Source organism: Castor canadensis, chromosome 12, assembly GCF_047511655.1.
Source record: "Castor canadensis chromosome 12, mCasCan1.hap1v2, whole genome shotgun sequence".
Classification (NCBI taxonomy): Eukaryota; Metazoa; Chordata; class Mammalia; order Rodentia; family Castoridae; genus Castor; species Castor canadensis.
Window position 1 is genome coordinate 27,274,779 of NC_133397.1, and position 22,991 is coordinate 27,297,769.

The window sequence follows — 22,991 nt, forward strand, 5'->3', positions numbered from 1 at the left end:
TCCTTCCCCTACACAGACCTCCTTCCTCAGCTCTCCCACCTCCCTTCCAAGTCCTGATACCCTGTAGAAACTATGAGAAAAGTTAAAACTATTTGATATCTAATATTTCCACAGTCTCTAGCCAGGCTCGATTACAACTCAAAACTACAGGTATGTACATACCTGGTAGCCGTTGAGTCTGCAGGTCATGAATGCTCAGTGTTGTCAGGTTTGTCACAGATGTGATGTGCCGCTCATCCTCCAGGGTGAGGGGACTGGTTTCCAGCAGGAGGGACTGAATGTGCTTACAGGTGCTGAGGACCGAGCTGAGACTGCCAGCCACACCAGCACTTCTCTTGACAGACAGCCTGAGGCTGGCAGCAGAACTGAATATCTTTCCTAGGTATTTAATATCTTGTTTATTCAACTTGCTGAAATCCCGGAGGGTGACCTCCAGAATCTTGAACTCCTGCTTCCAGTTGAAGAACAAAGACACAGCTCGGCTGGGAATGTAGGTTTTCAAGGTCTCTTCCCTGGGGACTGTGGCCCAATCTTCTGTGGACTTGGCCTGGGAGGCTGGCGTTCCCCCATAGAAGTCCAGTTTAATGAAGTCCAGAGCACTGGCACAATTAGGTAAGTGTTCAAAGAAGTCAAATAAATAATCTGGGATGTTCTCTGAGTTGATGTATAAACTTTTACCTCGAAAGAAAGCTTCAAATTCTTGGCTCAGGGAGGATTTGGATAAACTCTCATGGAACAAATTGATGCCACACTCTACGAAGGAGTTGATGTTGATGGCTTTCAGAGACTCTTGCTCGGTGGTGTTTTTCACACTCTGTATGGATTGCTGCCTCCACAGAGGCCTCTTGCTCATGGAAAGCCCTAGCAGGCTGCCATGTTGGTACACTGCTGCTAGGTGCCTCATGACAGCCCTGGTGGCTTCTGCAGACGACCCACAAGTGTACAGGAGCAGGTTGCTGTACAGGGATGTGATGTCTGAAATGGAAACCATTTTCTGCAAGTAACCACTGCCCTTGGTCACCTCTTCTGGCTCACAGGACATCAATAAGCTGCTGAGCCTTCGTCCTGCGGTGTACTCTTGGAATGCTTTATGAAAGAATTTATACTTAGGCTTGAACCTTTGAGCTGTGTATTTACAGAGGAGTCCAGTTGTCAGCAGGACATCCTCATTCACTCTGCACACATCCTCTGGCTCGAAATCAAACCTGTGGGAGAAGACTCCCTCCAGAGCCAGGTCTCCACAGTGGTCTAGGCTCTGGGTGAAGTCACTTGCAGTCATGCCTCTGTGTTTGTGCTTGTTTTTATGGATCAGCAGGTCATAGAAGGTACGGAACAGCGTGGTTTGTGTGTGAGAGTGGAACTTCCTTTCACCCATCTGAATTGCACAGGTGATGACCACAAAGAGAGGGGTCTTCATCAGATTCCTTAAGCACCTGGATTTCTGAATCTGGAGCAGCAAGCCTTCAGCATGTTCCTTGATCAGCACTTCCCGGATGAGAGCCTGGGCACTGTCCTCTGTCATATCTCCCACCTCAGCAGTCAGGGCACCAAACTGCCTGAGGTGCCTGAGACAATCAGTGGTAGTGGTGACAATGACCATGTTCTTGAAGCGGTGGTTTTCTTTGATCAGGGCTTCGATTTCTGGACAGTTCTGGGGCTTGAACTCATTGTAGCCATCAAGGAGGAAAAGAACCCCTTGCCGTAGCTTCAGCAGCATGGCCATGAAGCTTTGTTTCCTGATCGTGTCAGGTACATCCAGGAGCTGATCGCACAGTGTTTCAAAGAGTCCACCCTGGGCCCGGCTTAAACGGAGAAAGAAAACAAATTTGAACTTGGTCAGAGCCCCACACTTCCTGGAGGCCCAGAGCATGGCGACTCTCTGTAGCAGGGTGGACTTGCCCTTGCCTGACTCCCCTTCAATGATGCAAGGACTCTGGAGATTACCCAGCAGACTGCTCAGGGTCAGCTGCTCTACCCGGTGATGGTGGTGGTCCTTCCTCCACAGGACAGGTTCTGTGAAGGTGCTTTTCAAGTTAAAAATAATGTCAATGTCTTCTCCCAGGGGAAAGAAGTTCAGAAAAGAGGGGCTGTGGTATAAGTCCTTCAATTCTTGAGCCAAACTGTCTAAGTCTCCTTCTGATATCTGATGAAAAAGACCTACAAGAGAAGAGGTGACTTAGAGAGGACAGGACTCAGCATGTCCTCAAAGCCTAGGGTGCAGAAGGATGAGGAGGAGTGTGGACAATCTCCTGGAGGAGCCTTGATGTCTTTCCCCAGTTCTGAGCAGCATGAAGGGCTCCACCTATCTCCTCCTGCTTCTCCCTGGCACCTTCCCCTCCTCCCACTTCTGCCTTCCCTTTTCACCTTCAACTCTTACAGCAGCCCATTGGGAGAGGGAGGAGCCTGTGTATGGGTTAAAGAGCGTGAATCACGGTAAGGGGTAACTTTCAGTAGATTAAGCCTTTACCGTGGCTAAGATCTGTCGTGGTATAATTTATTAACTTCAAATATTAAAACTAAATTACCAGTTCATGAAAAGCAGGCTCATTCTCCCTGAGCCACTCAGGCTTTTTCCCTTGGTGCTTGGATCATGGAGGAGGTAGTCAGTAGTTTAAGGAATGTTGATTCAAGTGTATTTATGGTCCCATTATACTTTTTTTTTTTTTTGGAGACAGGGTCTCAATCTCACCATCCTTCTGCGTCTGCCTCCAGAGTGCTAGGATTATAGGTGTGTACCACCATGCCTAGCACTCCAGTTATACTTTGAAGAGAGACAATACTAAGTCATTTATTCTGTAGCCCTGGGGTGTTAATTATTTGGCTTCACCATCGAGTGATCTGCTGAGCGCTTCTCCTTACCTTAGCATGAATAGAGCCCACTGCCAGGTGATGGGATGATGAGGAAAGCTGAGACTCTATCATGGGGGTTTCTTCATGGCTTATTCTATTTGGAGAAACAGATGCAAGCTAACTGCTACTTACTCTGTCCATTTAAGGCCTGGTAGACAGCATAGCTCCGCTTTTCAAGGGATTGGAGGAAGAGGTTGCAGGCCTCAGAGCCCTTCTTGAGGATCATGTGAATGACCCCTCTCGCGGCGTCCTGCTCCACCCTCTCACAGCAAATGATGCTTGCCTCCTCACAGTTCAGGACATTCCATGCAAACAGATCATCCACGATTTGCTTAGTAACGGTCATGCCCATCCTTTGAATGAGGACTCGACTATTTTCCTTGATGAAATTCACTGAGGAGATGGGGGAAATATACACATTTATTTACTTATGTAAAATATGCATCTCAGCATTTGCGACCAGAGCACCGGGGCACTGCATTTTCCCCCCTTTGGGCCCATCTTAAGTTATGGAGATATCAAAGGCTTGACTTTCAGGCCCCCATGAAAGCTCTGCACAACTCTTCGTCCTTGAGCCCAGTGTTCCTGGTGAGCAAGATGGTTTTACTTTGGTGACAAAGTGAGTGATCTTGTCCCCGATAGAAGAGTTCTCAGTGAGATCACGGGTTTAAAACTGCGGACTTTTAAGTAATGAAATGGCCGGGTATCTGCTGATTACTACCATCTGGGCAGCCTTGGCAAGTCACTAAACCTCTTTGAACCTATTTCAGTGATGTGCTACCAAGTGTGTAACAGCTGGCCCTCTGGGGACAGTGGATCTAATTTGTACCATTTACCCATCCCTATAACTGATTCAGTATTTCCTCCATGGCCAATTTTAAGCTAATAACATATGTCAGCCGGCTGATAACAATCCTGGGAATTCAGCCATCAGAATTCACAGAACAGTAAGAACAAGTTCCAGAACACCACGCTGATTCCTCATCCGTGGGATGGGCTTGAGAATGGAATTTAATTTACCAAGTTAGGAGAATTCATGCATGGTATCTCGCACAAAGTAGTAGCTCAAGACATGTTACCTGCAATTTTTAGTTGTTGTTCTATTGTCACAATTCAAAGGAATAGCATGGTTTATCTCTCATACTCTACAGTCTTTTCTGAAAAGTATCACTGTAAAATATTGGACTGTATCCTGTCTGAGCCCTCTCTTCTGTTCTCCTGATCTCTGGCAAATCTGTGACATTTTTGTGTGTGGCTCTGCAAGATTTAACTCTCAGATGCAGACCAAACTATACTCAGGCACTTGCCACGCTGTGTCAACAACAGCTCAGAGAAGCACCTCCCTGGATTTTTACTCTCAGACAGTCTGTGCTAGTTTTCTTTCTGTGCTGGGATGCTCCTGCTTTTCAAACCTTTCTTGATTTATTGGAGAGTGAAGATGATTCTCCCCAAAGCTCCAAGTCCTCTCTGGTCTAAAATGCACCATCAGGGTCATTCTCACCCTCTCTAGAGATGACTGCTCTTAGTCTTTTGAAACTGTATCCCTTTCCTGATAAACTTTGCTATAAAAATAAAATAAAATAAAATGCACTATCAGGCACCCCAGCCCCCAGGATCCCACTCCAGCCTCCCTTTCTCACCATCACAGATATCTACTTCTGGCCTCAGCTGGGCTGTTGCCCATCCTGTATACATGTCTGTAGGGGAGTCCCATCTTTCTCCCTCTGGTGTCTCATCTGTGCACTTGGCTTCTGCATCCTCCTTAGGCCTCCTTCCTAAGTCTGTGTCTAGTCATGATCTTTATTTCACAGTGGAAGACATGTTATCTCAGAAAGGCCTAGAGGTTCATGCATGTTCACAAGACCAGCTTTTCTCTCTTTCTTTCTTTCTTTTTTTGGCAGTACAGGGGCTTTACCTTGGGCCACTCTGCCAGCCCTTATTTGCCCAGGCTGGCTTCGAACCTCGGATCCCCTGATCTCTGCCTCCTGAGTATCTAGGATTACAGGTGTGAGCCACCAACGCCCAGCACAAAAACAGCCTTTCTGAGACTATATACCCTCAACTACAAAATTAAGACACCAGAACTTTCTGAGTATCTGAAGCACTCATAATATTTAAAAAGTCACATAAGTCACATATAAAATTTTTTTAGTTTGAAAAATATACTATATAACATATATGTTATAAGATATTCTAAATGATATGCTATTCTTAGGACTAACCACAGTATAGCTCCACGCTATATAACTGTAAGTTACAGTTATTGTTAACCATGTTATATATAATATAGTTAAATATAAAGCATTATTAACCAATGCTATATAGCAAAAAGGCATTCTTTTTTTTTTTTTTTGTGGTACTGAGTTCTGAATTCAGGGCCTTCACCTTGAGACACTCCACCAGCCCTTTTTGTGATGGTTTTTTTTTTGAGATAGGGTCTTGCGAACTATTTGCCTGGGCTGACTTTGAACCTTGATCTTCCTGATCTTTGCCTCCTGAATAGCTAGGATTACAGACTTGAGCCCCCAACACCTGGCATTAGAGGTATTGTTATTAATCATGGTATATCTCATGAATGAGGACCGTCCCACTCTTTTCTAATCAAATAAGAAAAAACAGTGTTTCTCATTCATTCAATTATTATTCATTCTTTTCAGAATAACCGTCTAGATGGGCACTTTATAGTAGAGCTCACTGAGATGACCACATTCAGCTGTCCAATGTTGGAGCCATTAACTATAGGGAGCTACTGAGCACTTGAAATGTGACTAAGGTGACTAACACCCAACTGAATTTTACATTAAATTTTAATTTTTTTCAAACTAACAGTTAATAGCCACAGGCAGCTACTGGCTATTACATTATATAGCACAGGTCTACACCCTGTTATTAAAATGGAAAGAGCTAATTTTGGGTGCTACTTATATCCATATAATCTTTTCACAATGATCCTTTTTTTGGTGGTGGTGGTGGTAGTACTGGGGATTGAACCCAGAGCCTCATGCATGCTACATGCTAGTCAAACACTCAACCACTGAGCTACATCCCCAGTCCTTCACAAGAATCTTGATGCATGTAGTTTTCTGCTATCTGGTTGGAGTGATACAGCTAAATAGATCATGGCAGGGAGCCAACAGTTTGAATATAAATCCAGTCAATAAGTCCTACCCTAGGTATGGTCTGCTCTTTTTTTTAATCACAGGCTGCAATATTTGTAAATTAATTCCCAAAACAAAAACTACTTATTGAGACTTCCACAGATAAGTAATCAGAGGAAGGCATGGATTGTTTTGCCATTCAATATCATCAATATTTGGTAGCATACTATATAGCTAGACAGATATTATTTATAATATTCTTACTCGTTCTGAATAAAAGCTTTCCACCTTGCTATATCTCAGGAGAAGAAATTGTTTCCAAATGGACATGTCAAAGATATTCCCAGTATTGTCCTCTTCTTTCTGTAATGCTACTCTTCATCCTATAAAATGAACAAAAAAGAAACAGAAATGATTAGGTAGGAGGACTGGAGCTATTTTCTAGTTAATGCCTGTTGTTTTTTATTTTTTATGTTATTTTATTCTTGGTGGGACTGGGGTTTCATGCTTACAAAGCAGGAGTTCTACTGCTTGAATTGTTTGCAGTTTAAAGTCTCTCTTTTTGTTTTTTTCAGTGCCAAGGTTTGAACTCAGGGCCTACACCTTGAGCCACTCCATCAGCCCTTTCTTGTGATGGTTTTTTTTCAAGATAAGGTCTCATGAAGCCAAGCTGGCTTCAAACCACAATCCTCCTGATCTCTGCCTCGTAAGTAGCTAGGATTACAGGCATGAGCCACCAGCACCTGGCACAATGTCCCTCTTTTTATATAATGGCCCAAACCATGTAAAAACCTGCATAAAAGCCCAGTGCCCATAGCTCACACCTCTAATCTTAGCTATTTGGGAGGCAGAGATCAGGAGGATCATGGTTCAAAGACAACCCAAGCAAATAGTTTATGAGACTTTAGCAAATAGTTTATGAGACTTTAGCAAATAGTTTATGAGTTGGGTCAAAAATACCCAACACAAAAAAGGATTGGCAGAGTGGCTCAAAAAAAAACCACCCACCCGCTTAAAGCCACTGACTATCTGTGGCCAAACTCTTAAGAGAAGCCTGATGTCTGGACTCCTGGCCTAGAGTCTAGACTGTGGTTAAGAGGCACTTTGCCCTTTCCCTCATTGTTTTTCCCTTTGGTGCTGATCAGAGCTAAGAGGGCAGCTTGGAATTAGATGGCAGAGATGGTAGGAGTAAAAGTCAAAAAAAAAAATGGTGCAGGGGGAATGTTCCAAGAAAAAGCAGTATGGACTGGAACAGTCATGGGGAAGATAGCATGTGAACTAGGGCTTAAAGATAAGGCCAGAAGGCTCGGCGGGGGAGGGGTGAGGAAAGAGGAAGGGGAGAGGTAAGCAGCCTTCCAGAATGAGAGGAAGGAGATGAGCAAAACCATGCAGACCAGGAGTATGAATGGTTGAAGAGAGAAAAACAGGGGTTATGGTGACAGTACCAGCCATGGAAAGCCCTGTAGGCCATGAAGAAGTGTTTGTATTCTGTATTACAAAAACTGGGAGCAATAATTGTACAAGAACATGTTCAAAGTGACATTTTAAGATAATAAACACATTTCTACTTCGTAGCGTAATGCTGACATTTCATCATTCCAGTCAATGTGGAAAACAGCTTCCTTTCTTTCGCTTTCCCCTTACACATTCTCAAAAGCATTAAGGGCCCAGAAGCTCTGTGCTTGGTCTGCCTGTGGCTGCTTCATTCATGGCCATCCTGAATGGGATCAGCCAGATTGTCCTTCCTCTCCACCTCGCTACGCACACACAGATGCCTACCTCAGGGTGGGCACACAGCCTGACTTAGAGATAGCATTATTGGGCATTACAGGTAAAGGGGAAGAAAATTTAAATCACCAGTTAGAAGCCAAGAATGGGAGGTATGTAATTGGGATTGGGGTATATGAACAGGGTTGGATTGGGAACTCATGTTTTATCCCTTAAAATTTATTATGATAATAATTTCTAGCTGGGCACCAGTGACTCACACCTATAATCCTAGCTACTCAGGAGACAGAGATTCGGACGATCGAGATTCGAAGTCAGCCCAGGCAAATAGTTCAAGAGACCCTATCTCGAAAAAACCCATCACAAAATGGCTTGTGGAGTGCTCAAGGTGTAGGCTCTGAGTTCAAGCACCAGTACTGCAAAAAAAAGAAAAGAAACTTAAATAAGTAACCAGAGTAAACAGGGCTGGAGGTGGCTGAAGTGGTAGAACAACTGCCTAGCAAGCACAAAGTCCTGAGTTCAAACCCCAGGACTGCCTACTTCTCCCCCCAAAAAGCACATCCCAGGCCCTTTCTCAGTCAACTCTCATCTCCATCACACCATACATTAGTTTAGGTTTTCCTAGAACTTCATGTAAGTGAAATCAAAGATTTCAAAGCATCATAAAATATAGAAAACAAAAACCAGGAGCAATCCAGTGGTTTGACTTTTATTCTATTGCATCTTTTCAAGAGCAAAATATTTTTATCTTTACGAAGTCTAGCTTTATATATTTTTTCTTTTATGATTTATGATTTTTGTGCCCTATCTACAAAATCATCATTATTCTCAGCACAAAGACTTTCACCTAAGTTTTCTTCTAGAGGTTTGATAATTGTAGTTTCTATATTAAGATCATTGATTCATTTTGGAAAAACATTGTTTATGGTGTGAGATAAGAAATTAGGGTTGTTTGATTAATGTATCTTGAAATCAAGTAGTTTAAGTCCTCCATTTGTTCTTTTTCAAAATTGTTTTTATTTCCATACAATTTTTAAATAAGCTTATGATTTCCATTTTTTTGCAGGGTGGACCAGAGTTTGAACTCAGGCCCTGGGACTTGCAGGCAGGTGCTCTACCACTTTAGCTATGCCTCCAGCCCTTCTAGTTTTTTTTAAGACAGTTTTTAAACTTTGGCTTCTGATCTAGAATGTAGAGTTAGAAGTTGATACTCTGGATGGGTGCAGTGGCTCAGGCCTATAATCCTAGCTACTCAGGAGGCAGAGATCAGGAGGATCAGAGTTCAAAGCCAGCCTGGGCAAATAGTGCATGAGACCCTATCTTGGGAAACCCTTCATAATAATAGGGCTGTGGAGTGGCTCAAGGTGTAGGCCCTGAGTTCAGCCCCAGCACCAAAAAAAAAAAAAAAAGTTATCCTGGCCTAACAAGTGTAAGCTGACTAACCTGAAAATCAACAACTGTGTGCTTTCCCTTGCCTGGCTATCTAGAGTAGTCAAGTTAATAAAAACGTAAAGTAATATGGGGCTTCCAGTGGAAGCGGGGAGCTGTTGTTTAGTGAGTATACATTTTCAGTTTTGGAAGATGAAGAAGTTCTAGACATGGTACAGTGTGAATATATTCAACACTACAGAACAGGGCAATTAAAGGTTATTATGATGGTAAATTTAGGCTACATGCATCTTTCCACAATTAAAACAATTTAATAAGGAACCAATGAAATTTTTCACTGGGTTTCTTTCAGGCCAGCGTTATCATTAATTTCTTCCTATGACTGTGATTGAAAATAATGCCCAGTAAGCACAATACCCAGTGATCAATTTGCCGTATTACAAAAACAAAAGAAAAGGAAAAGGAAAAAGAATGTCATATAAAGGAGGGCGTGTTCAAAATGATGGTTCAGAGGTCAAATATGCAAAGTGCACTCTGCCAAGGCACAAATAATCGTGCTGTTGGCACCAGACTTTACACACCTGCACAAATAAATAACATTAAAATGTACTTCTGTTTTAGATGACTAGTGCATGGGGCCCAGAATTAGTCTTCCTATATAACAAAGAACTGGGCCAAGTTCCTCTTTGTGAGAAGCCAGAAGGCTTCAGAGCTGAGAAGAGCAGGAAAAGTTGTCAAAAGAAAAAAAAGCAGAGCTAGCATAGTGGCTAGCTATAGTGGTAGAGCACCTGCCCTAGCAAGCATGAAGGCCTGAGTTCAAATCCCATTACAGCCAAAAGAAAAAAAGCAGGGCTATAGGGCAGTTTTCCTAACTGTGGTCCACTCATGATAGAGGGTGATAATAATAATTAAATGGGTCACAATCAGCCTATTAAAAATGTGAAGAAGAACGAAATGTTATCATTCCCTGGTAAATGGATGGAATTGGAGAACATCATTCTGAGTGAGGTTAGCCTGGCCCAGAAGACCAAAAATCATATGTTCTCCCTCATATGTGGACATTAGATCAAGGGCAAACACAACAATGGGATTAGACTATGAGCACATGATAAAAGCGAGAGCACACAAGGGAGGGATGAGGATAGGTAAGACACCTAAAAAATTAACCAGCATTTGTTGCCCTCAATGCAGAGAAAATAAGCAGATACCTTAAAAGCAACTGAGGCCAATAGGAAAAGGGGAACAGGTACTAGAGAAAAGGTTAGTTCAAGAAGAATTACCTAGAAGGTAACACACATGCACAGGAAATCAATGTGAGTCAACACCCTGTATAGCTATCCTTATCTCAACCAGCAAAAACCCTTGTTCCTTCCTATTATTGCTTATACTCTCTCTACAACAAAATTAGAAATAAGGGCAAAATAGTTTCTGCTGGGTATTGGGGGGGAGAGGGAGGGGGCGGAGTGTGTGGTAAGGGAGGGGGTGGGGGCAGGGGGGAGAAATGAACCAAGCCTTGTATGCACATATGAATAATAAAAGAAAAAGGAAAAAAAATGTGAAATAGAAATAAAACCCATAGAGAGTCTGGCTATCTAGAGTAGCCAAGTTAATAAAAACATAAAGTAATATGGGGCTTCCAGTGGAAGCGGGGAGCTGTTGTTTAGTGAGTATACATTTTCAGTTTTGGAAGATGAAAAACCTTCCAAGATGGCGTCTACAGGGAGGAAGCAGAAAGCATGTCTCCTAAAGTGAAATCTTGGAGAGATGCTGGAGACACACCTTACAGGAAAAACCACCAAGAAGAGGCAAAACTTTGACCCCTCCACATCTCCAGCCTGCGCAGAGCATCTCACTTCACACTTCACAATGAACGGAGAAACCAGTAGGGCCCCCGGGCCGCTGCCAGTTGCCCACGCCCAGACAGCTTGGGAAGATGTGGACAAGGTGAGCTAAGTGGTACACAATACTTCCACAGACAACCCTGGGCCAGAGCAGCATAGCCCCCGGACAGACCGAACTCCACCCAGGGAAAAAAGAAAATCTGAGTAATGAGCAATAAGAACAATAAAGACACATAGCAAAGAGGGTGGGGCACACTGAGCACCAAAGAGGGGGGAGGGGAATCCTTCCCGGAACTGTAAATAAACAAGCCGGTCAGGCCGGAGAGGGCAGGAGCAGGGGCACATGTTCAGCAACCAAGAGTGGGAAAGCTTGTGAGAGTGGCAAAGGGAGAAAAACTCCACAGGAGAGGGGGAAAGACCCACCTCCCGTGTGAGCTGTAAACAAACACACTGGCTGGCAGGAGCAGCAACACGCGCCCAGCAATCAGGATCGGGAAAGCTTGTAAAAGCGGTGGTGGGAGGAAAACTCCACAGGAGAAGGGGGAAGACCCACTTCCCACGTGAGCTGTAAATAAACACGCAGGCCTGAGAACGCGGGTGCAGTGTCACCTCCCCCAGTGTGCTTGGAAAGGGGAAAGCTTGTAGCAGCAGCTTGCACACAGGACACTGAGTAAACAAAGCCTGCAGGGCCAGGTGAGTGGTAAGCTCGTTCCTGAGATCTGCATAAACAAAGCCTCCAGCAACAGCAGGCTGACAGCAGCGGGCAGGTGAGTCACAGCCTCAGATAGCCATTCACAGAACTGTCTCCAGACTCTTTTTTTTCTCTCTCCATATCTTTGATGAGAAAACAACCGAACTACACCTGCATGCCGAAAATCTTACTAAAACTATATTGCATTTGAACTTGGGACACTTTGTGGTTTTTTTTTTTTTTCTTATGTTTCCCCTTTGATAACACAACTACAGAACAACATCTGAGGCACCTTCTCTAGGATTGGAGGCTGAGGGACGAACACCAAAATTATTAAGACTGAAACTTCATTGCATTTGAACTTGGAGAGTTTTTTTAAAATTTTATTTATTTTTTATTTCTTTATTTTTTATTTTATATTTTATTTCAAATATATACATTTTTTCTTTCATTTACTTATTTTTTATTTTTATTCTTATCTTTATTCTTTTTATTTTTTATTTTCAATCCTCTCTCTCTCTCTCTCTCTAATGCCATTTCAGCTTATGGTTGATTAGTACACTGTCTCTCCCTGTTTATATCTTTAAAACTTTTTTGTTTGTTTCTTTGTCTTGTTTTTTGTTTTTTCTTATTATTTGTTTTTCCCTTTTTCCTTTAATTTCTTTGCTTTCCATCTCCTCTCACCCTTCCATTCTAAATATCGCTAGTGCTATTATTACAGCCAGAAAATACTTAAGTACACACAGTACAGGGACAATAACAAGACCAAGAGCAATGATGGGAAGACAGAAAAAACAGGGAAACCACTTTCCCCACAGGAAAAAATTAGTACAGGAACCAGAGGGAAATGAAGAAAACAGATACTCAGATCCAGACTCCAACAAAATGAAGATAAACTATGCCAAAGAACCCAATGAAGCCCACAAGAATAATTTAAAAGAAGACATACTACAGGTACTCAATGAGAATTTTATAGAGATGATACTGGATATGGTCAACCAAAATGTACAGGAGACACTCAAGAAATTCCAAGACAACAAAAATAGACAATTTGAAAAAGCAAAAGAAGAAATAAAGAAACCATAGAAGCACTGTATAAATACCAAAGTGAAACAGAGAACACGATTAATGAAGAATTAAATGAACTCAGGACAAAAATAGACAACATTAAAGAGGAAACAACCCAGGATATGGAAAACCTCAGAAAAAAGAACAAAACAGAATTGCAAAACAAAATGGAAGGCCAACCCAGCAGAATAGAACAGAAGATGGAATCTCAGAACTCAAAGATGAAATGGTAATTAAAGGAAAAACTGAAGAACTATTAATTAAACAACTCAAGACCTGTAAAAAGAAAATGCAAGAACTCACCAACTCCATCAAAAGAACAAACTAGAGAATCATGGGAATCGAAGAAGGAGAAGAGGTGAAAGCAAAGGGAATGCGTAATATATTCAACAAAATAATAACAGAAAATTTCCCAAATCTAGAGAAAGATATTCCTATACAGATGCAAGAGGCCTCCAGAACACCAAACAGACCAGATCAAAATAGAACTACCCCACAACATATCATCATTAAAACAACAAGTTCAGAAATGAGGGAAAGAATATTGAAGGATGTAAGAGAGAAAAAACAAATAACATACAAAGGTAAACCCATCAAAATCATAGCAGACTTCTCAACAGAAACATTACAAGCAAGAAGAGCATGGGGTGAGATCTTCCAGGCACTGAATGAAAATAACTTCAACCCCAGGATACTCTACCCAGCAAAACTATCATTCAAAATTGATGGAGCAATAAAAGTCTTCCATGATAAGCAGAATCTAAAACAATATGTGACCACAAAGCCACCACTACAAAAGATTCTTCAAGGGATTCTGCACACAGAAAGTGAAACCCAACATAACCATGAAAAGAAAAAGCAAGAAAGTAGAGAGTAACCTCAACTTAGGTATACACAATCAAACCTTCAAACAACTAAGACAACTAAGTGACAGGAATCACCACATACCTATCAGTACTAACACTTAATGTTAATGGACTTAATTCACCCATCAAAAGGCACGATGGAGAAATAGCAGCCTCTTCAACAAAAACTGCTGGGAAAACTGGTTAGCAGTCTGCAAAACACTGAAACTAGATCCATGTATATCACCCTATACCAAGATTAACTCAAAATGGATCAAGGATCTTAATATCAGACCCCAAACTCTAACGTTGATACAGGAAAGAGTAGGAAATACTCTGGAGTTAGTAGGTATAGGTAAGAACTTTCTCAACGAAACCCCAGCAGCACAGCAACTAAGAGATAGCATAGATAAATGGGACCTCATATAGCTAAAAAGCTTCTGTTCATCAAAAGAAATGGTCTCTAAACTGAAGAGAACACCCACAGAGTGGGAGAAAATACTTGCCAACTATACATCAGACAAAGGACTGATAACCAGAATATATAGGGAACTTAAAAAACTAAATTCTCCCAAAACTAATGAACCAATAAAGAAATGGGCAAGTGAACTAAACAGAACTTTCTCAAAAGAAGAAATTCAAATGGCCAAAAAACACATGAAAAAATGCTCACCATCCCTAGCAATAAAGGAAATGCAAATTAAAACCACACTAAGATTCCACCTCACCCCTGTTAGAATAGCCATCATTAGCAACACCATGAACAACAGGTGTTGGCGAGGATGCGAGGGAAAAAGGAACCCTCTTACACTGTTGGTAGGAATGTAAACTAGTACAACCACTCTGGAAAAAATTTGGAGGCTACTTAAAAAGCTAAACATTGATCTACCATTTGATCCAGCAATACCACTCTTGGGGATATACCCAAAAGACTGTGACACAGGTTACTCCAGAGGCACCTGCACACCCATGTTTATTGCGGCACTATTCACAATAGCCAAGTTATGGAAACAGCCAAGATGCCCCACTACTGACGAATGGATTAAGAAAATGTGGTATCTATACACAATGGAATTTTATGCAGCCATGAAGAAGAACAAAATGTTATTATTCGCCGGTAAATGGATGGAATTGGAGAACATCATTCTGAGTGAGGTTAGCCTGGCCCAAAAGACCAAAAATCGTATGTTCTCCCTCATATGTGGACATTAGATCAAGGGCAAACACAACAAGGGGATTGGACTATGAGCACATGATAAAAGCGAGTGCACACACGGGAGATATGAGGATAGGTAAGATACCTGAAAAATTAGCTAGAATTTGTTGCCCTCAATGCAGAGAAACTAAAGCAAATACCTTAAAAGTAATTGAGGTCAATAGGAGAAGGGAACCAGGAACTAGAGAAAAGGTTAGATCAAGAAGAATTAACCTAGAAGGTAACACACATGCACAGGAAATCAATGTGAGTCAATGCCCTATACAGCTATCCTTATCTCAACCAGCAAAAACCCTTGCTCCTTCCTATTATTGTTTATACTCTCTCTTCAACAAAATTAGAAATAAGGGCATAATAGTTTCTGCTGGTTAGCAAGGGGGTTGGGGGGAGAGGGAGGGGGCGGTGTGGGTGGTAATGGAGGGGGTTGGGGCAGGGGGGAGAAATGACCCAAGCCTTGTAGGCACATATGAATAATAAAAAAATAAAAATTAAAAAAAAAAGAAAGAAAACCCATAGAAGTATTGTGTTTTTCCATGATTTCATTTCAAGAGAGAGAGTAGAGTGTGTGTGTGTGTGTGTGTGTGTGTGTGTGTATCCTGGCACTGGATCATAATGTAAGACAAATCTCATATTATGGGTCAAGGTCAATAAAAGTTTGAAGGTCAGTTTTCTAAGGAAGTTCCCACCAAGGGATTTTTAGTTCTACGTGGAAGCAGTGACTTTTGTATTGTTCTTGGAAGAAAGCAAAATCTACCAGGCGTTAAATGGGAAAGGTCATTTGTTGGCTAGAAGGCAGAATAGGGAAGGAATCTTGGGAGAAAGCCTGAAAATGATGGTTGGGCCAGCACAGGAGCAGGAGCAATTCCTGTTCTGGTGCCAGGACTGGGTTCAAATCCCAGCTCTACCATTGACAGACTGAGCATCTATGGTCAAAAGGTAGTGAGTAGCACACAGAAAGAATACAGTAAATAGTAACTACTGTGAACTCCTCTCTCCTCTTCTAACACCCCCAAAAGGGGTGGGGCTGGGAGGAGTCAGACCTCCACTGACTGGTTCAGAATTCATGTGAGAACAGACAAAACAGAGGAAGGAAGAGAAGAAAGGCACAAGTTCCCTCTGTTCATGTGTCAACAGAATCAACTAATTCCAGAGTTGGTCATTCCCTCAGTTGTCTGTTAAAATAGTCATTTAATATCTTTACATGAATCATCAGGAAAGAATGAGCGCCAATTTTGAAGATGCTAAAAACTCCTATCCAATTTGGGTACTGGAAGTATGCTCCTATGCGCAGAAAGTCTGTGAGAAGCACAGGTCACCAAGTGAGAGCCAGTGAAGTCATTATTTATTGTCCTTGAGACAAAAATCAGCTCAGAGACTGGAGCTCGTGTAGTCTGAGTTACCCACTAGTGTAAAGAATGGGGCCAGGACTGTTTTGTCCCCTTTACTGTAGCTTTGGCTCTGCAGCTCCTCTCCTTCTAGCAAGCTGTCTAGTAAGAACTGAATAGGATGGAAGAACTCCCTTTCTGGGATGGAGGTGTTGCTCAGTGGTAAAGTACGTGCCTAGCATGTGCAAGGCCCTGGCTTTGAACCCCAGCACTGCCACTCCCCCCCACCCACAAATAAAAGTCTTTTCTTACATTTATACCTTGGAAAATTGGAAATTATTTAGAACTAATTCTGAAAAATGGGTATTTTCTTACAAATGGTTGCCTGAGTTTCTCAGAACTCAAAACACATGTCTGTGGAATCATTTCCACAGTTCACAGGTGAAATAAGGGAAAGGGTGTACACTGGGGAGCAGAGAGGCAGCGTATAGGAATGAAAATGTCTCATTCCTCACCATGCAGCTTATTAGAAGGGTACTCCCAGACATTTTGCTTATCTTTCTGCCTATTACCTATCTTCTATACTATGTGAAGTTATACATGAAAGTAGCTGGGAGCAGAGATGGTCAATGGGCATTATGTCTCTAGAATGTTCTTGATTCTCCCGTGGACTCCGGGAACCTCACATATTACTGTTAATATTAGTGCTAGGGGCTAAATGGTGCTCTCTCTAAATCCATAGATTGACGATCTAAACCCCAGCACTTCAGAATGTGAGGATATTTGGATATGGGGCTTTTAAGAAGGTCATTAGGATGGGCACTAGTCCATCTGACTGCTGTTTTTGTAAGACGAAATTTGCTTACACAAATGGAGACACCAGGGATGCACATGCACAGAGAAAAGGCCACTCAAGGACACAACGAAGAGGTATCCACCTGCAAGCCAGGGACAGAGATCTCAGGAGAACCAACTCTGATAATACCTCAGCCTTGAATTTTTAGCCCTAAAAAAACTGTGAGATCTGGGAGCCTGTGGCTCACACCTGTAATCCTAGCTACTCAGGAGACAAAAATCAGGAGGATTGGGGTTTGAAGCCAGTCCAGGCAAACAGTTCTTGAGACTCTGTCTCAAAACAACCCATCACAAAAAAGGGTTGGTGGAGTGGCTCAAGGTGTAGACCTTGAGTCCAAACCCCAGCACTGCAAAAAAAAAAAAAAAAATCCTATTCCATTTCTCACAGTACCTGGCTGAGATATCCAATCGCCCTCTTCTTGTTGGACCAGAAGTCTTTTTAAAATAAACTTTCATTTTATCTGTTTCCTGCTTCAACAGTAAGACCTGGTGTTCCTCTAGATCTGAGCTTTCCTGCTGAGTAAAAAAAAGAGTGTGCACAAGGGGGAAACGCTGAACAGTTCTCTTTTTTTCAAAACATAGTAAGAATGGTTGGAGGTCTGGCATGGAGGTGAACATCTATAATCTCAGCATTCAGGAGGCTGAGTCAGGAGGATCATAAGTTCAAGGCCAGCCTGGGCTACTCAGAGAGAGCCTGTCTCAAAGAAAAAAAAAAGTTGTAGAGTGGCTCAGGTGGAGTGCCTGCCCAGCAAGTGCAAGGCCCTGAGTTCAAACCTTAGTATGTGTGTTGGAACACACATACTATGAGTTCAGAAAGGAAAGATGAGTGTCAGCAGTAGTGGGAAAGTGAGACTTGAGACTTGAAAATGAAACAGTTCAAAATTCACTCGATTTTTTGCTTATTTATCTTAAACGGACCTGTTTATTCTATAGTGAAAAATAAAACACTGTATTTTGAACATTGAACGTGTAAACGAAGAGAGACAGAGGCAGAGACAGAGATAGACCCAGAGAGACTGAAATGACCTGCTTGGTTGGTTAAAGCACATTGCTACTGCAGACAAGGTTAAGCTTTTCCTCATACCTTGAATCCCAGAAGACTTCCAAAACGTGTACTCTGAGTCACCAGGGCTCTGGGCAAGGTCAGCCGAGGGCAAATACTTGTGGTCCCACCAGCATGGTCCACACCACTGATGATGTGTAGGAGTGCCTTCCTGATCATGAAGAGCCTAGGACCCAGATGGCACACCCAACTGGTGTGGTCACAGACACCAGGAAGCCCAGGAATGGAGAAATCTCTGTGAGTAGCATTTTTGCAAACTGTTTCCTCTGTCTTTGCTCAAACTACCCAGGACTTGTTTTTTTTTTTTTTAATGTTATGTAACTTCTTATTTCAAAACGAGTATTATAACATGAATCTATTTGGTATAGATGGATAATCTATTTCACATTGTAGGTTTTCTAGGGGCGTGTCCCAACTTCTGAGGTGGGCTTCTCTAAAATGAGATCAGGGGCTATGCTATCAGCTGGATTTTAAAATGTTAATGAAACATATGTAAATGTACATTCAAGAAAAAAGCTGTACATCCTGGAATGTGCAGCATCTAGATTTAATAGTGTGGCAGGAAGGCAGGGAGGGGGAAGAGAGATTAATGAGTGCTACAGTGAAACAAAGAAAAACCGGAGTCGGGGAATGTTAACCTGGGGTGAGACCAGAGAAGGGTCACCTCACCCCAGAGGTTAAAGCGGCCAATGAAATAACATGTGATTGTGTATGGGACAAGCTGTGCCCCCAATTTCTGTAACCTGCTCTAAATGGTATATAAGGAAAGCCCCCTTTGTTCTCAGGGCTCAGCCTTTGGACTTGAGTCAGCTGAGTCAATGCCGGCTTGCTTAATAAACTTGCTTCCCGAAAGCTTTGGTGTTCTCTCAGTCTGAGCCCTCCTGCAACAATAAAATTAAAAGACATGAAAGTAGAAGGAAAAGTATATGGAAAGAGGAAGAGAATCACAGAGAAAGGCAGGGGGACAAGAGAGGGTCATGGGGTGGTAAAATGGTCAAAGTACGTTATATAAACCCATCAACAAATGTACAAAAGAACAGAAAACCTACAAACACAGGCACTACAACAGTAGTGGTGCCGACCACTGGGAAGGAGGATTATGGGTAATTTTAAGTGGTCTTCTTATCTGTATATTGTAATTTTCTATAGCAAATACCTATTATTTTGTAATAACAAATGACTTAATAGAGGCTCACAGGGAAAATGTAGAAATGTGAATGTAGCAGGCTGAATCATGCCATTCCACCATAGCTCATGTGAATCCCTGGACCCTGTAAGTACTGGTTCTTTTCAGATGTACTTAGGTTACTTCCTTTACTTTTATTGTCTAATACTATTCCATTGTGTAAATGTGGCATATTTTATTTATCCACTCAACAGCAGATTAACCCTAGGACTGTTTCTACTCTTTGGCTATTACGAATAGTGCTGCTATGAACATGAGGGTACCAGGTTTTGTGGGCTCATCTCCATTTCTCTTGGTTATATATCAAGGAGTTGGATTGCTAGATCATCTGGCACATTTGAGGAACTGCCAAACTGGTTTTCACAGTAGCAGCACCATTTTACATCACTGAGAGTATGCATGAGGATCTCAGTTCTCCGCTCTTTATCATCACTTGTCATTATCTGTTGTTTTTGGGGTTTTTTTTTTTTTTTTTTGAGACCAGGGCTTGCTGTGTAGGCCAGGCTGGCCTCAAACTCACAATCCTCCTGTGTCAGCCTCCCCACTGGAATTATAGGCTTATCCCATCATGCCCCATCTCCTGGCTGTGGTTTTTTTTTCCAGTACTAGGGTTTGAACTCAGGGTCTACACCTTGAGCCACTCCACCAGTTCTTTTTGAGATGGGTATTTTTGAGATAGGGTCTCCCGAACTAATCTCTGCCTCCTAATCTCTGTCTCCTGAATAGCTAGGATTAAAGGTGTGAACCACCAGTGCCCGGCCTCAGTGTGGTTTTGCAACTATTTATTCTTGTATTCCATCCTTTAAAAAATAAACAGGTGATCAGATAAATAGCATAATGAAATATCTTTGATAAGTACAAGGAAACAACATGGCACTACAGTAGAGACTAATGTAGTAGTAGTCAAGGAAGCTAGGGAGGTGACATTTAAGCTGAGGTCCAAGGATAGATGGAACTAGATCTGAAAGTGCCAAGAACATTCCAGTCAGAGAAGACCAAGCATGGAGACCTTAAGGTGAGAAAGAGCTTGGCTAATTCTAAGAACTGAAAAAATGCCAAGTGGGGGAGTGGCAAGAAATGAGGGGTGGAGAGGTTGTCAGAAGATGGTAAGGAGTTTGCCTTTTATCCTAAATGCAATGGGAAGCCACTCGAGATTCTGCACTGAGGGAGGCATGATGGTGTTTGTGTTTTAAGAGATTATATTAGCTGCTGCATTGTGAAACCAGTTAAGAAGTGATTACAGTTGTCCAGGTGAGATAACAGCAAATGAAATGAAAATGAAGAGAAGGGCTTTCATGATCTATTTGAGAACAAGAAGACTGGATGGGACATGAAGGGTGAGTGAAAAGGAGGAGTCAACAATGACATTCAAGTTTCTGGACTTACTGGTTGGGTGAAGAAAGGTGCCATTTACGGAGATAGAGCCAACATGTTAAGAATGAATTGGGGTTGGGGGAGGGGGCCCAAACAACGTATACACATGTGAGTAAATGTAAAAATGATAACATTTTAAAAATTAATGAATTAGCAGCCAGTACTGGTGGCTCATGCCTGCAAATCTACTTACTTGGGAGACTGAGTTCAGGAGGATTACAGTTCAAGGCCAGCCAGGGCAAAAAGTTTGGGAGGCCCCCATCTCCAAAATAATCAAACCAAAAGGGACTGAAGGTGTGGCTCAAGTGGTGAGTGCCTGCTTTGCAAGCATGAAGCTTTGAGTTCAAACCCCAAGTTTCACCAAAAAAAGAAAAAAGAAACAAAAGGCAACATTAAAAATGAAAAAAAATAGCCAAGCACAGTGGTACATGCCTATAATTCCAGCTACTTTGGAGGCTGAGGCAGGAGAATCACAAGTTCAAGACCAGTCCAGGCTACACAGTCAGAGTCTTTGTTATATATATAATATATGTTTGTGTGTGTATATACATATATGAATATCAATATATATACATATGGTGGCATTGGAAAAGGCTAACATTATAAAACAAGTGTATGAAGAATACATTTTATGCACAAAATGCCTAGAAAAGGGATCGTAAGTATTTCAATATAATAAGGTGGGTTTTCTTTTTTTAAATTTTCTCCAGTAAGTATGTATTAATCTTAACATAAGAAAAGGGGAGCCTGGTGCTGGTGGCTCATGCCTGTAATTCTAGCTACTAAGGAGGCAAAGATCAGGAGGATCATGTATTGAAGCCAGCCCAGGCAAATAGTTCGAGAGACCTTATCTTGAAAATACCCAACACAAAAAGGACTGGGCAAGTGAGTCTAGTGGTACAGACCTGCTTAGCAAGTGCGAGGCTGAGTTCAAACCCTAGTACCACCAAAACACAGAACAGAATAAAAACAGTATAAACACGAAAATAAAACAAAGCCATAGGATTACCATATAGGTTGGAAGTTCAATGAACATAGGAGTTGCTTAGCCTGAATAAAGTAGCCCTCGTAATATTTACAACATGAAAGTAAGATCAGCAAATTAAATACAGCATTTGGGCCACTCCTTGAAAGTCAACAAATCTGTTGTTTAAAGAACTAAAACAGGACATGAATTCCTGAAACAAGATTGCAGGAGAAAATAATGGTCTGAAAGTATACTACTTAGTGTGTATAAAACCAAATAAACTAATATAAACAAGAAAAACTGAAAACAACTAAAATTTAAGCATCAAAGAGAGAATAAGGACCTGTGAGAAGTAGCAAAAAACAATGAGCTTTCCATACTCCTTTTAGTATTCATAATCTGCACAAAGATAAAATCATATTAAAAGCAACTGAGGAAAAAAGAAATTTTTTACGTTTTTATTTTTTGAACTCAGGGCCTCAAGCTGGCTACACTCCCATTCCTTACAGCAGTCATCTTTTAAAAATGAGCCTCATTTCTCAATAGCAACTAGAAACAAAAGACAGTCGATTATCTTCAACGTGGTGAGGAAAAATAACTGTTGATTCATAATGATATCCCCAGCACAAATACCTAATTAAAATAGTTGCAAAATAAAGACATTTGTAGATAAAACTGACAGATTGTTACAGTAGAGCCTCACTAACAGAAATCCGAAAGAACAGCATACAAGATATTTCATGATCTCTTTTTGACCTCTTTATGCAACCTCATCTACAACTTCTTAAAAAATCCTCCAAGAAAACTCACTGACTTCCAGTTCCTGAATTTTATGACCAAGGCTGCCAACCCCCTCCCCTCTTCGCCTGCAAATTTCTAATCATTCTTTAAGTACTAGGTTGTTACCTCCTCTGAGAAAACATTCACCTTGGAAGCCACATTTATGTAGCTTGGATATTAAATTCAATTGTATTTATTTGACATCTGTAATCCTAGCTACTCAGGAGGCAGAGATTAGGAGGATCACGACGAGGTCAGACGGGACAAAAAGTTCATGAGATCCTATCTCGAAAATACCCACAACAAAAAATCTGGTGGAATGGCTCAAGTGGTAGAACACCTGCCTAGCAAGAGTGAGCCCTGAGTTCATATCCCAGTACAGCCAACAACTTAGGTGAGTTTGTAAACTTTGCCACGTTTATCAACAGGTCCTGCTAGTGAAACGAACACTTGTCAACTACTAAATTAAGAGACAGCATGTTGGCTTTATTATTTTGTTCTCTAATCTATCCCAATTACAGGTGAGAAGTTGTATAATCTCCTTACAGCTGAGTTATGTATCATCTGAGATGATCATTAGTTAAGAGTTTATACAATAGGGGCAACAGAATCTTCGGATACAAGACGAAGGGCTGACCTCTAGAAACATACTTGGTTTTAAAATTCTTTAACCCGCCAAGTAAACCAAAACCGAGCACAGAGATAAAACCTGGAA

General features: G+C 41.7%; 1 protein-coding gene across 7 annotated transcripts in view; it reads right to left on the minus strand.

The window, feature by feature from the left end:
• Nlrc4 (NLR family CARD domain containing 4) overlaps nucleotides 1-18,884 on the minus strand; it is a 50,028-nt gene extending 31,144 nt beyond the window's left edge. The window contains exons 1-4 of one of the 7 annotated variants that reach the window (XR_012439654.1): nucleotides 17,991-18,884; nucleotides 6,213-6,331; nucleotides 2,983-3,243; nucleotides 163-2,157 (exon numbers count right to left, since the gene is read on the minus strand). Coding sequence is in view for 6 of the 7 variants with exons in the window: in XM_074049457.1 (XP_073905558.1) it covers nucleotides 163-2,157; nucleotides 2,983-3,243; nucleotide 6,213 (2,257 nt within the window). In the remaining variant the exon portion in view is untranslated. The remainder of the gene's footprint in view (nucleotides 1-162; nucleotides 2,158-2,982; nucleotides 3,244-6,212; nucleotides 6,332-17,990) is intronic. The other 6 variants (XM_074049457.1, XM_074049459.1, XM_020183546.2 and 3 more) reach the window with 6 other exon arrangements.
• Nucleotides 18,885-22,991: the final 4,107 nt, after the last annotated feature.